This window comes from Eleutherodactylus coqui, chromosome 1 (assembly GCF_035609145.1).
Source record: "Eleutherodactylus coqui strain aEleCoq1 chromosome 1, aEleCoq1.hap1, whole genome shotgun sequence".
In the NCBI taxonomy this organism is placed as follows: Eukaryota; Metazoa; Chordata; class Amphibia; order Anura; family Eleutherodactylidae; genus Eleutherodactylus; species Eleutherodactylus coqui.
The window spans coordinates 399,950,107-399,964,938 of NC_089837.1; the positions used below are offsets into that span (position 1 = coordinate 399,950,107).

The 14,832-nt window shown below is 46.2% G+C and overlaps 1 protein-coding gene across 5 annotated transcripts in view; it reads right to left on the bottom strand.

Annotated features, from left to right (window-relative positions):
• Window positions 1-1,344: 1,344 nt before the first annotated feature.
• FGF14 (fibroblast growth factor 14) overlaps window positions 1,345-14,832 on the bottom strand; it is a 513,940-nt gene continuing 500,452 nt past the window's right edge. For 3 of the 5 annotated variants that reach the window (XM_066580228.1, XM_066580219.1, XM_066580210.1), the window contains one exon: window positions 1,345-4,692. In XM_066580228.1, the coding sequence (XP_066436325.1) occupies window positions 4,556-4,692 (137 nt within the window). In that variant the 3' untranslated portion in view covers window positions 1,345-4,555. The remainder of the gene's footprint in view (window positions 4,693-14,832) is intronic. The other 2 variants (XM_066580238.1, XM_066580245.1) reach the window with 1 other exon arrangement.

A 14,832-nucleotide genomic window follows, 5' to 3' on the forward strand; every position in this document is an offset into this window, starting at 1 on the left:
TGATCCCAAGTTGTTCCACTGCTTGGTTCACCCACAAATTACAGCTGATTACAATGGCATGCTAATCAAAAAATGTCAGTGTTGTACACTATCACCATAGCGCACTGTGGTCATCATGTTAATGATTGTTTCATTTGTACAAATACTCTGGGATGGACACAGACAGCAAGGGCCAACTGTGCAAAAAAGCAGTATAACGGCCCCTTCCTCTCCAATAGCTCATTATAGATAAGGCCGTTATGTCTTTCTTACACTGCACCTGTATTAGCGAGCTATGAAATTCATTAGCTTCCCCCCTTATATGTAATCTAATCGACAGTAAGTCACAGCTTTTAGGGGCAGTGCTCCCTACCTACTTAGCCAATGTGTGCAGCACATGTTGCATATATAGTAGTTCTATGTCTGCCCCTGTGAATGCTAGAACTGTCATGAGGGTGTAGGCTGCCAGTAACACCTAAAGAATGTTTAGATGCATATTGTAAGATAAATAAGCAATACAAACACCAAATTGTCATGCTGAACAAAAAAAATGTGACTCCTTTAAGAGAAAAAGGGTTATTTGCGATTAAGAAAAAAGTCTGTTTTTCTTTTATGCTCTGAGAAACAGCACCACTCTTAAGCCGGATTGTGTTTGCAATACGCAGAAAATAGAAATCATTGATTTCAATGGGTTCATTCACATGCACATTGAGTAAAAGAAAATGCAACATGCTCTATTTTCCTGTAATTTTCCGCAGGGAAAGAACAAATCTTGATATTTTTAAACTAATTGGCCATTTCATTGGCTGAGAACATCTGTGTTTTTGTGCTCACAATTGCCCACAACGTATATGCGCAAAATGAATAGTAAAAAACGTTGTTCAGCACACAAATATGCAACGCCCGATGCACAAAACAGCGGTGTAGTTGCATGTGCATATACGCATACGTTCATGTGAATCCGGCCTTACTCTTGGGCTGTGTCTGATACTGCAGCTCAGCCTCATTCACATGAATGTGACTGACCTGTCTTACCAAATTAAGCTATGAATGAGGCCTTTTATACACAAATGCTCCCATTTAGATTGAGATTAATGGGCACCATCATCCAAAAATTGGGACATGCTGCAATTTTTCTATCTTGCAGAATAGCTTCAAGAGAAAAATTACCCATGTAAATGAACCTATTTAAAGTAATGGGTTTGTACAATGCATGAGTTCTGTGCGTCTCACAACTACACAGAACTCAGCCGTGTAAATACAGCCTAAAAGTGGTGATGTTGAAAAAAAAATATATATCCTTTATCCTAGTCTCAGACAACACTGTTGATGGCAATACCTGATTAAAATATTCTGAATTTGAACAAATGTATCAGAAAAAAACGTTTAATAAGAAAATAATTATTGATATATAATGATAACATTCCATTGTTACAAGATTGTACAAACAGATATCAGTCTATAGCTATACCCAATTGTCCCAGTCTAACTTTGTTTGCCAGGGAAAAGCGGCGTTTGTTGCAATAAGTGGGGTTTTGAAACCATACATGACAAAAAGTATGTGCATTCTGGGACTGTGCACTGACATGCATGTTTGGAAGAGTATAAGATAGCATATGTAATTACAAAATGAACAATAGAAGTCTACTATTTAGCACATGATACACAATACATTTTGAAGTTGCTTTGTATTTCCAATTGTGGTCAATGCTTTCTTACCTGTAATGACATCTTCTCAATGACACATAACATGAGGGATAAACATAATTTGAATACACTCTTTGGTATATTTTGGAAATAGTATCTATACTATATATGACTTGCCTGTAATTCATTTTTAATTGTGTTAGGTGCAAGCCCTTTTAAAATGTTTTTATGAATTTTGGTAAATTTGGTAAATTATTCCATCTTTGTATAAACCCTTTTTATTAACTATGTTGCCATTGTGTGTACAACAAATGATAATTAATAACACAAACTATACAATGCAGACAAACGCTTTGCATATACTGTATGTATGTAAATTTAGGAATACATACCAACGTTTCTTAATACACATAGCTTACTACATGCAGATCATCATCACCCTCTTCCCATGCAACAGATGAGACATTAAATTAAGAAAAACGAAGAAAATAAACACACAGAAAACAAAAGTGTCAACACACTACGGAAAAAAATACTCCAAAAAGACAGTCACTCAGAAAGAAAAAAAAAAGTCTCTTACACAACCCGTATAAACATAATAAAGAAGAGAACAGAAATGTTACACATAGAACATATTACTCATTTACAAAAATAAATTCAGCCTTGATTTCAACCAGTCAACTGGTTTTCTGGGCACATGGCCCATCATGTAGAGTTTTTTCGAATGACGATGAACTAGGAATGTGTGTCTGACGTCCGGACACCAGCCCCACACAGGTTATATTGAAATATGTTGTGCAATTTTACTCATGTCGTTATGTAAGAACATAGAAGAGGATCTCTGCTAATGTGCTTCACTATCATGACAGGGACAAGCATTGCCTTCTACATGAAGTGATGTAAGAGTGGTGATTAGGCTTGGTGTATTGTGACTAGCAGCACAGCAAATTTCTTCTGAACAGTCGGAGCAGCTCTCACTTAAATCACTGTAAATATTTCAGAATGAAATGACGGACACAATAAATCTTTCATAAGCCAAATATGTTGGTTCCATAAACAGGTAGAAGACATCATGAGTAAAGGAAAAGAAAGGCAAGAATTTATAATACAGTGTTTCTCGCAGACACAGTGCAAAGGGGGTTGGGGAGAAAAGAAAGTTTACCCGTTTATGCCAATTCGGAAAGTAAAACAGATTAGTAAATTTGTTCCACCTAAGGTGTCCAGACGAGAAGGTCATTTTGGTCCTGTTTATGATACTCACAAAAGCATGTCTTACTTATGCTACAGAATGACCTCGCCGATATCTTTGATAGGATGGACAACCTACAAGGTGTAGTAATTGTTATATGTGAGGAACCAATTGCCATTGTGAAAGACACTTCACATGACAGACATACAGTAGGCACCTTAGGACTTCTGGTTCACTTGAAAGTTCTGGTTCCACAAGAACTGGTTTTGTGTAAAATATGCCACAACCTAAGCAAGGCACCTTTATCGTGTAAATTCTGGTTCCTGAAAGTATTAGGAATATGTAAGATTTGGTATGGAAATTAATACCACTGGACTTTGCATGCTTACCTAAAATATTTAATTTACTGGTCCAGTCTTATCAAACAGGAATATCAAATTATTCTAAGTTAGTACAGAACTTGCATTGCTGTTGCAAAAAAGGGACACAACAAACAACGTGCCCATGCTAAGCTAAATAAAACTGCAGGAACTGCCAGAGATGAGAATGACCTTAAACATGAGACAGTCATTTAGTGAGCTGAACCAGCATTTGGCCTATAAAGTCACTAGCAGCTTGCAGTTGAGGCACCTAGTGAATCGATAGGCCCAGATCTCGCTCATTGGCATTGGCTTAGCCCATGAAATATCTGCCTCCTCTGTGAGTGGGCTACAGGTGCAATTTAATCTGAGCTTATTAAAAACAGGAAGGACTACATTTTTCAAAAGTGAATTACTGTAGGTAGCGGAACATTTGTTAATTATATCGATATATATATATATCTAGTTTATCATGAGGAATCATAGATGAAAAATGAGCCTTAATTCAGGCCTACAAGGCCTACAGAGTTCTATGGACCCACCATCTTAAAAAACAAGTGGGTCTTGCTTACTGGCTAAGGCAAATGTTACCATTACCAGCAAGCCTGTGATATGTATAAAACACACACAAAAAGGAAAGTATAGGGAGTGTCGAACACTAGTCGCAGCCTACTTCCCACTGGGTGTGTTTGACATATTTCCCTCTAGTATTTAACGCCAACCTGCAGAGCACAAAACCTGTTGCCACACTTGACCAGTATATATGTCCTACTCATTATAGACATGGTTTAGAAGAGCTTTTTGAAGGCTTCCTGATTCCCTGATTGCTTTCAGAACTAAGCCACCTGAAACATTCAAGTTCTAGAGGAACGCAATCCCTGCAAAAGGTCACAGACATTGTTGCAAGCAGCCTCGTAAAAAAGGTTAGAGAAATCCATTATAGCGCAGTTTTACAGCGTCTAACTAGAAATTACTTAATATTTGTGTGCTACAAAATAGAACTTAAACATATGGATTTCGCTGTAATTGGACTCAAAAGGGGGAAAGGGTAATTGGCAGCAGGCAAGGTATCAAGTGTACTTGTGAAGTATGTCATTCACATGAAGTGTCACAGTCACAGATAAGATATTAAAAAGGCATTCCATATCTGGTAGGGCATTCCATGGTCTGAGTTTAGCTGGTTCCCCAGGTGTCTTCTTGTGGAGGGAGGAGATTCACACTGAGTTTTACCCATCTTCAACACGTTGGTTCTGAAACAGCAGAGAGCCAGTGCGTAGTTCGCTTTTGGTCGACAAACACTGGAGTGTGGACAGTCTGGTGTGGATAAATGCTCAAGTGTGCCAAGGGCTTAGTAAGTCACAACAACCTTGTGGGGGTCTGGCTATGATGTCTTACTCTTAGTGACTGGTTTGCCTCCATTCATTATTGCAGATGCACTTGTGCTTTTACTTGGTGTTACACGGGCCTTTGACACTGTCTCTCCGACATCATGCAAGGATGGTTCTCTGTACATGGCAACTGCAACAAAGAAACCAAAGTTACAAAAAGAGAGAATGGCCAATGGAAGGAAAGAGATAAATATGATACGATAGATAGATAGATAGATAGATAGATAGATAGATAGATAGATAGATAGATAGATAGATAGATAGATATTAGATAGATAGATATGAGATAGAGAGATAGATAGATAGATAGATAAATATATAGATATTAGATAGATAGATAGATAGATAGATATGAGAGAGATAGATAAATATATAGATATGAGATAGATATGAGACAGATACTCCAATTTTATGCACTTATGAAAAACAACTACTGTCTCATAATCCATGAAAAATCAAATGCAATTTCTAATATCTGATTTGCATTATAACGAAAACTAAACCTGGTTTCCTTAAGGCTATGAAATATCTTATTACCAGACACCAAAATCTAATAATCAAAACACCATTTTCAGATTAAGCTCTAGAATATAGATATTAGTAACAGATACCAAGGATACTTTATCTCTACTGAATTCACAAAATTAAATTACCTTTCATAACAGAGTGATCCCCAAGACATGTAATGATAATTATAAAATCATAGGAATAGTGTTGAAATATGTAGACAACCATGTAACCATATAACTAGACTAGAAATATTGCATTATGTCAATATGATGGGTATGGTTCACTTCATGGAGTAATTGTTGCTTATAAGGTACTAGGATAATAGCATAAACTTTCAGGATGAAAACATGGCTACAAATGCATACTAAAACCATTTCCTAGCTATTCATCTACTCCATATAGAAGCACAAAGATCTTAGGAATTTGGGGTGTTGTCTATGCGGCCTTTGTGAAGTATCTAGAGGGGAAAAAATACATAATACAGCATGCATGCAATTTGATGCACATTGGGATCCAGTCGGGACCCTTAATTAGCTGTGATCACCATATTACAGATCTTTACTAGAGATGAGCGAACGTACTCGTCCGAGCTTGATACTCGTTCGAGTATTAGCGTGTTCGAGATGCTCGTTACTAGAGGCGAGCACCACGCAATGTTCGAGTTACATTCACTTTCATCTCTGAGACGTTAGCGCGCTTTTCTAGCCAATAGAAAAACAGGGAAGGCATTACAACTTCCCCCTGCGACGTTCAAGCCCTATACCACCCCCCTGCAGTGAGTGCTGGCGAGATCAGGTGTCACCCGAGTATATAAATCGGCCCCTCCCGCGGCTCGCCACAGATGCATTCTGACAGAGATCAGGGAAAGTGCTGCTGATGCCGGAGCTGCTATAGGGAGAGTGTTAGGATTGATTTTAGGCTTCAAGAACCCCAACGGTCCTTCTTAGGGCCACATCTGACCATGTGCAGTACTGTTGAGGCTGCTTTTTGCAATGTTGCACATTTTTTTTTTTTTTTGTATATCGGCCGTGCAGAGCATTGCGTCCAGAGCATTGCGTCCTGCAGTAATTTTACATAGTCCAGGGCCAGTAGTGGTGGTGAGGCAGGGACAGTGAAAGACATATACAGTCTATATAGGCAGTGGGCTTTTCCAAAAAAATCTGGGAAAAAAAATCTATTTGGGCTGCCTGTGACCGTCCTGACTGTACTGCGTCTCTGCTGGGGGTAGTTGTCCTAATTCATACGCAGCCAGCTAAGTGTTACAGCAGGCTTGCGCAAAATTCTTTCCTGGCTCTGCGTTGCCTCTTACATCACCGCTGTCATCCTGTCCAGAGTGAAACAGTCTGCAGTAATTTTACATAGTCCAGGGCCAGTAGTGGTGGTGAGGCACGGACAGTGAAAGACATATACAGTCTATATAGGCAGTGGGCTTTTCCAAAAAAATCTGGGGAAAAAAATCTATTTGGGCTGCCTGTGACCGTCCTGACTGTACTGCGTCTCTGCTGGGGGTAGTTGTCCTAATTCATACGCAGCCAGCTAAGTGTTACAGCAGGCTTGCGCAAAATTCTTTCCTGGCTCTGCGTTGCCTCTTACATCACCGCTGTCATCCTGTCCAGAGTGAAACAGTCTGCAGTAATTTTACATAGTCCAGGGCCAGTAGTGGTGGTGAGGCAGGGACAGTGAAAGACATATACAGTCTATATAGGCAGTGGGCTTTTCCAAAAAAATCTGGGAAAAAAAATCTATTTGGGCTGCCTGTGACCATCCTCAGTGTACTGCGTCTCTGCTGGGGGTAGTTGTCCTAATTCATACGCAGCCAGCTAAGTGTTACAGCAGGCTTACGCAAAATTCTTTCCTGCCTCTGCTGTGCGTTCCGTAAGCGAAGTCAGCCTCCAACCACAGGCCAATAAGCGGCACATTTAATTACAGCGTTCTGTTTCTGCACTACTGGTAATACAGCATGCTGAGGGGTAGGGGTAGGCCTAGAGGACGTGGACGCGGGCGAGGACGCGGAGGCCCAAGTCAGGGTGTGGGCACAGGCTGAGCTCCTGATCCAGGTGTATCGCAGCCAACTGCTGCGGGATTAGGAGAGAGGCACGTTTCTGGCGTCCCCACATTCATCTCACAATTAATTGGTCCATGCGGTAGACTTTTATTAGAAAATGAGCAGTGTGAGCAGGTCCTGTCGTGGATGGCAGAAAGTGCATCCAGCAATCTATCGACCACCCAGAGTTCTGCGCCGTCCACTGCTGCAACTCTGAATCCTCTGGCTGCTGCTCCTCCTTCCTCCCAGCCTCCTCACTCCATTACAATGACACATTCTGAGGAGCAGGCAGATTCCCAGGAACTGTTCTCGGGCCCCTGCCCAGAATGGGCAGCAATGGTTCCGAATCCTCTCCCACTGGAGGAGTTTGTCGTGACCGATGCCCAACCTTTGGAAAGTTCCCGGGGTCCGGGGGATGAGGCTGGGGACTTCCGGCAACTGTCTCAAGAGCTTTCAGTGGGTGAGGAGGACGATGACGATGAGACACAGTTGTCTATCACTCAGGTAGTAGTAATTGGAGTAAGTCCGAGGGAGGAGCGCACAGAGGATTCGGAGGAAGAGCAGCAGGACGATGAGGTGACTGACCCCACCTGGTTTGCTACGCCTACTGAGGACAGGTCTTCAGAGGGGGAGGCAAGTGCAGCAGCAGGGCAGGTTGGAAGAGGCAGTGCGGTGGCCCGGGGTAGAGGCAGGGCCAGACCGAATAATCCACCAACTGTTTCCCAAAGCGCCCCCTCGCGCCATGCCACCCTGCAGAGGCCGAGGTGCTCTAAGGTCTGGCAGTTTTTCACTGAGAGTACAGACGACCGACGAACAGTGGTGTGCAAGCTTTGTCGCGCCAAGATCAGCCGGGGAGCCACCACCACCAGCCTCACCACCACCAGCATGCGCAGACATATGATGGCCAAGCACCCCACAAGGTGGGACGAAGGCCATTCACCGCCTCCGGTTTGCACCGCTGCCTCTCCCCCTGTGCCCCAACCTGCCACTGAGATCCAACCCCCCTCTCAGGACACAGGCACTACCGTCTCCTGGCCTGCACCCACACCCTCACCTCCGCTGTCCTCGGCCCCATCCACCAATGTCTCTCAGCGCACCGTCCAGCCGTCGCTAGCGCAAGTGTTAGAGCGCAAGCGCAAGTACGCCGCCACGCACCCGCACGCTCAAGTGTTAAACGTGCACATAGCCAAATTTATCAGCCTGGAGATGCTGCCGTATAGGGTTGTGGAAACGGAGGCTTTCAAAGGTATGATGGCGGCGGCGGCCCCGCGCTACTCAGTTCCCATTCGCCACTACTTTTCCCGATGTGCCGTCCCAGCCCTGCACGACCACGTCTCCCGCAACATTGTACGCGCCCTCACCAACGCGGTTACTGCCAAGATCCACTTAACAACGGACACGTGGACAAGCACAGGCGGGCAGTGCCACTATATTTCCCTGACGGCACATTGGGTGAATTTAGTGGAGGCTGGGACAGAGTCAGAGCCTGGGACCGCTCACGTCCTACCCACCCCCAGAATTGCGGGCCCCAGCTCGGTGGTGGTATCTGCGGCGGTGTATGCTTCCTCCACTAAACCACCCTCCTCTTTCTCCTCCTCCTCCTCCTACGCAACCTCTGTCTCGCAATCAAGATGTGTCAGCAGCAGCACGTCGCCAGCAGTCGGTGTCGCGCGGCACGGCATCACAGCAGTGGGCAAGCGTCAGCAGGCCGTGCTGAAACTACTCAGCTTAGGAGAGAAGAGGCACACGGCCCACGAACTGCTGCAGGGTCTGACAGAGCAGACCGACCGCTGGCTTGCGCCGCTGAGCCTCCAACCGGGCATGGTCGTGTGTGACAACGCCCGTAACCTGGTGGCGGCTCTGCAGCTCGGCAGCCTCACACACGTGCCATGCCTGGCCCACGTCTTTAATTTGGTGGTTCAGCGCTTTCTGAAAAGCTACCCACGCTTGTCAGACCTGCTCGAAAAGGTGCGCCGGCTCTGCGCACATTTCCGCAAGTCCCACACGGACGCTGCCACCCTGCGCACCCTGCAACATCGGTTTCATCTGCCAGTGCACCGACTGCTGTGCGACGTGCCCACACGGTGGAACTCTACGTTCCACATGTTGGCCAGGCTCTATGAGCAGCGTAGAGCTATAGTGGAATACCAACTCCAACATGGGCGGCGGAGAGGGAGTCAGCCTCCTTAATTCTTTACAGAAGAGTGGGCCTGGTTGGCAGACATCTGCCAGGTCCTTGGAAACTTTGAGGAGTCTACCCAGATGGTGAGCGGCGATGCTGCAATCATTAGCGTCACCATTCCTCTGCTATGCCTCTTGAGAAGTTCCCTGCAAAGCATAAAGACAGACGCTTTGCGCTCGGAAACAGAGGCGGGGGAAGACAGTATGTTGCTGGATAGTCAGAGCACCCTCCTGTCTATATCACAGCACGTTGAGGAGGAGGAGGAGGAGCATGAGGAGGAGGGGGGAAAAGACAGCTTGGCCCACTGCTGAGGGTACCCATGCTGCTTGCCTGTCATCCTTTCAGCGTGTATGGCCTGAGGAGGAGGAGGAGGAGGAGGATCCTGAAAGTGATCTTCCTAGTGAGGACAGCCATGTGTTGCGTACAGGTACCCTGGCACACATGGCTGACTTCATGTTAGGATGCCTTTCTCGTGACCCTCGCGTTACACGCATTCTGGCCACCACGGATTACTGGGTGTACACACTGCTCGACCCACGGTATAAGGAGAAACTTTCCACTCTCATACCCGAAGAGGAAAGTGGTTCGAGAGTGATGCTTTACCACAGGACCCTGGTGGACAAGCTGATGGTAAAATTCCCATCCGACAGCATTAGTGGCAGAAGGCGCAGTTCCGAGGGCCAGGTAGCAGGGGAGGCGCGGAGATCAGGCAGCATGTACAGCACAGGCAGGGGAACGCTCTCTAAGGCATTTGACAGCTTTCTGGCTCCCCAGCAAGACTGTGTCATCGCTCCCCAGTCAAGGCTGAGTCGGCGGGAGCACTGTAAAAGGATGGTGAGGGAGTACGTAGCCAATCGCACGACCGTCCTCCGTGACGCCTCTGCCCCTTACAACTACTGGGTGTCGAAGCTGGACACGTGGCCTGAACTCGCGCTGTATGCCCTGGAGGTGCTTGCTTGTCCTGCGGCTAGCGTCTTGTCAGAGAGGGTGTTTAGTGCGGCTGGGGGAATCATCACAGATAAGCGTACCCGCCTGTCAACCGACAGTGCCGATAGGCTTACACTCATCAAGATGAACAAAGCCTGGATTTCCCCAGACTTCTCTTCTCCACCAGCGGACAGCAGCGATACCTAAACAATACGTAGGCTGCACCCGCGGATGGAAGCATTGTTCTCTATCACCATCAAAAATGTGGACCTTTTAGCTTCATCAATCTGTGTATAATATTCATCCTCCTCCTCCTGCTCCTCCTCCTGAAACCTGACGTAATCACGCCGAACGGGCAATTTTTCTTAGGCCCACAAGGCTCAGTCATATAATTTTTGTAAACAATTTTTATACGTTTCAATGCTCATTAAAGCGTTGAAACTTGCACCTGAACCAATTTTTATTTTAACTGGGCTGCCTCCAGGCCTAGTTACAAATTAAGCCACATTAACCAAAGCGATTAATGGGTTTCACCTGCCCTCTTGGTTGGGCATGGGCAATTTTTCTGACGTACATTAGTACTGTTGATACACCAATTTTTTGGGGCCCTCGCCTACAGTGTAATCAAATTAATTTTTTGCCCACCTGCATTAAAGCTGACTTTACATCAGCTGTGCTGGGCACTGCAATGGGATATATTTATGTACCGCCGGTGGCTTCCTGGCACCCACCCATGCTGTCGGTCCACACGGAGTTGTAACTGCATGTGTCCACTTCTAAAGAACCCCAGTCTGACTGGGGCATGCAGTGTGGCCCGAAGCCCACCTGCATTAAACATGACATTACCTCAGCTGTGCTGGGCACTGCAATGGGATATATTTATGTACCGTCGGTGGGTTCCAGGGAGCCACCCATGCTGTCGGTCCACACGGAGTTGTAACTGTATGTGTCCACTTCTAAAGAACACCAGTCTGACTGGGGCATGCAGTGTGGGCCGAAGCCCACCTGCATTAAACATGACATTACCTCAGCTGTGCTGGGCAATGCAATGGGATTTATTTATGTACCGCCCGTGGCTTCCTGGGACCCTCCCATGCTGTCGGTCCACACGGACTTCACAATAGGGAGTTGTACCTGCCTGTGTCTACTTATAAAGAACCCCAGTCTGACTGGGGCATGCAGTGTGGGCCGAAGCCCACCTGCATTAAACATGACATTACCTCAGCTGTGCTGGGCAATGCAATGGGATTTATTTATGTACTGCCGGTGGCTTCCTGGGACCCTCCCATGCTGTCGGTCCACACGGACTTCACAATAGGGAGTTGTACCTGCCTGTGTCTACTTATAAAAAACCCCAGTCTGACTGGGGCATGCAGTGTGGGCCGAAGCCCACCTGCATTTAATCTGACGTTAGCTCTGCTGTCCAGGGCACTGCAATGGGATACATTTATGTACAGCCGGTGGGTTCCAGGGAGCCACCCATGCTGTCGGTCCACACGGAGTTGTAACTGCATGTGTCCACTTCTAAAGAACCCCAGTCTGACTGGGGCATGCAGTGTGGGCCGAAGCCCACCTGCATTAAACATGACATTACCTCAGCTGTGATGGGCAATGCAATGGGATATATTTATGTACCGCCGGTGGCTTCCTGGCACCCACCCATGCTGTCGGTTCACAGGGACTTCACAATAGGGAGTTGTACCTGCCTGTGTCTATGAATTAAAAACCCCAGTCAGGTTGGGGCATGCAGTGTGGGCCGAAGCCCACCTGCATTTAATCTGACGTTAGCTCTGCTGTCTAGGGCACTGCAATGGGATACATTTATGTACAGCCGGTGGGTTCTAGGGAGCCACCCATGCTGTGGGTGCACACGGAATTCCCATTGCGGAGTTGGGGATTCCTAGTTGTACCTGCCTGTGACTATTTATAAAAAAACGCGGTCTGACTGGGGCATGCAGACACCTTAACAGAATGAATAGTGTGTGGCACATAGGTTCCCCATTGCTGTGCCCACGTGTGCAGCTCCTGATGGCGGTGGCACAGGATTATATTTCTCATTGCTTCTGTACAGCATTGTGGGCTATCGCCCCGCCCCTTTTAAAGAGGGTCGCTGCCTAGCCGTGCCAACCCTCTGCAGTGTGTGCCTGCGGTTCCTCCTCATGGCAGACGCACTTATAAATAGACATGAGGGTGGTGTGGCATGAGGGCAGCTGAAGGCTGCGCAGGGACACTTTGGTGTGTGCTGTGGACACTGGGTCGTGCAGGGGGGGGGGGGGCAGCATGTAACCCAGGAGAAGTGGCAGAGGAGTGTCATGCAGGCAGTGATTGTGCTTTGTTGGAGGTAGTGTGGTGCTTAGCTAAGGTATGCATTGCTAATTAGGGCTTTTCAGAAGTAAAAAGTGTTGGGAGGGGGGGAGGGCCACTCTTGCCGCTATTGTGGCTTAATAGTGGGACCTGGGAACTTGAGATGCAGCCCAACATGTAGCCCCTCGCCTGCCCTATCCGTTGCTGTGTCGTTCCCATCACTTTCTTGAATTGCCCAGATTTTTACAAATGGAAACCTTAGCGAGCATCGGCGATATACAAAAATGCTCGGGTCGCCCATTGACTTCAATGGGGTTCGTTACTCGAAACGAACCCTCGAGCATCGCAAAAATTTCGTCCTGAGTAACCAGCACCCGAGCATTTTGGTGCTCGCTCATCTCTAATCTTTACAGTACAGATTCATAATATAGGCACACAGTCATGTGCCTAAGACCTTAAATTGGTTATTATAAGATATGAGTTTATCCCCTATCTACAGGATAGGGAATACGTGTTTGATTGGTGTGGGTCTGACCACTGGGACCACTGCTGATCATGAGAAAGGGGGTCCCGTATCCCCTTTTATAAATAGAGCGGTGACTGAGCACGGGGTGTTACTGCTAGAGATGAGCGAACACGTTCGGCTCCGCCCCTTTTTCGCCCGAACACCGAACTTTGCGAACACTTCAGTGTTCGGGCGAAAAAGTTCGGGGGCCGCCGTGGCAGCGCGGGGGGGTGCGGCGGGGAGTGGGGGGAGAGGGAGAGAGAGAGGGCTCCCCCCTGTTCCCCGCTACTGCCGCCCGCGCCGCCGCGCATCTCCCCGCCCCCCGGCGGCACCCGGACACTTACGCGCGAACACTGCAGTGTTCGGCAAAGCCGGTGTCCGGGTGCGGATGTGTCCGTAACGGACACGTTCGCTCATCCCTAGTTACTGCCCAATTCATCCCTATAGAAATGATGGAGATAACTGAATGCTGCATTTAGGCTGTCTGTAGGTCATGTATCTCTAAACCTTTGTTGCAAGGCACATACAAATAGGGCAGGTAGTTTTGATCCATGTTGAGTATTAACAGGGAAAAAACATATTAAAGTTGCCAAATTGATAAGGCTTTTATGTGTTGTTTCTACTCTTAATTTTCTGTGAATTTTGTTAAAGACTCAAATTTTAATACGATATCATGATAAGCAAAACCCTTGACAGGCTGCAATTTACATCACAACCACTAAGTGGCCACAAAGACAAATAGAGACTTCCTGACAGAATATTGTGGAATCATGTTCTTTTAACACTGTTCTTATTGCTCAAACGTTTTGGGATATGTTGCTCCAAGAGGGAAGGTAAGCAAGTGCATATCCTAAACTTATGTTAACTGCCAGTTATTTGATTTTGACCCACGTGCTAATTTCTAGTTATGCTACGACTGCTCTGGTGCCACCTTGGCACAGTTAGAGCTACCAATAGTTGAGGGGTAACATGCAGGGCGATTTAAGCCTTAAACAGGTTATCCAGTGAAATACTATTGATGATCTATCCCCAGGATAGGTCATCAGTAGTTGATTAGCCACTAGTTTCATTGGTGAATTATTGTACTTCCAAACTGTGAATAATGAAGGAAGTGGGTCATAGTTTACATAAATCCATTTGTTCTCAGCATTCTTGATACAAGCCAATGGTTAAATGCCATTCATATTTCTATTTCACATCATGTTGATTGTTTTGCTCAATTGATCATTTCTCAAAAGAAAAAAGAAATTCACTAAATTAAAATGCAGAAATACAAGTTGCACAACAAAAACATGAAGACAAGACCTGAGATAAATGGTCTGCAAGAAGCATAATATTAAAGAGAAGATTACAATATTCACTGGAATGTTATAACACCCATAGAGCTCAGTGTTAAATGCATTCATCATTAGGGAAGTTCACCAAACTGGTATACAACACCCTCTAAGAGCCATATAAGCCCTATAGAACACTCTGAGAGTGTTATACAGGGCCTTTATGACTAGAGATGAGCGAACGCGTTCGTCCGAGCTTGATATTCGTGCGAATATTAGGGTGTTCGGGATGTTCGTTATTCGTAACGAACACCATGCGGTGTTCTGGTTACTTTCACTTCCTTCCCTGAGACGTTAGCGCGCTTTTCTGGCCAATTGAAAGACAGGGAAGGCATTACAACTTCCCCCTGTGACGTTCAAGCCCTATACCACCCCCCTGCTGTGAGTGGCTGGGGAGATCAGGTGTCACCGGAACATAAAAGTCGGCCCCTCCCGCGGTTCGCCTCAGATGCGGTGTGAGTTAG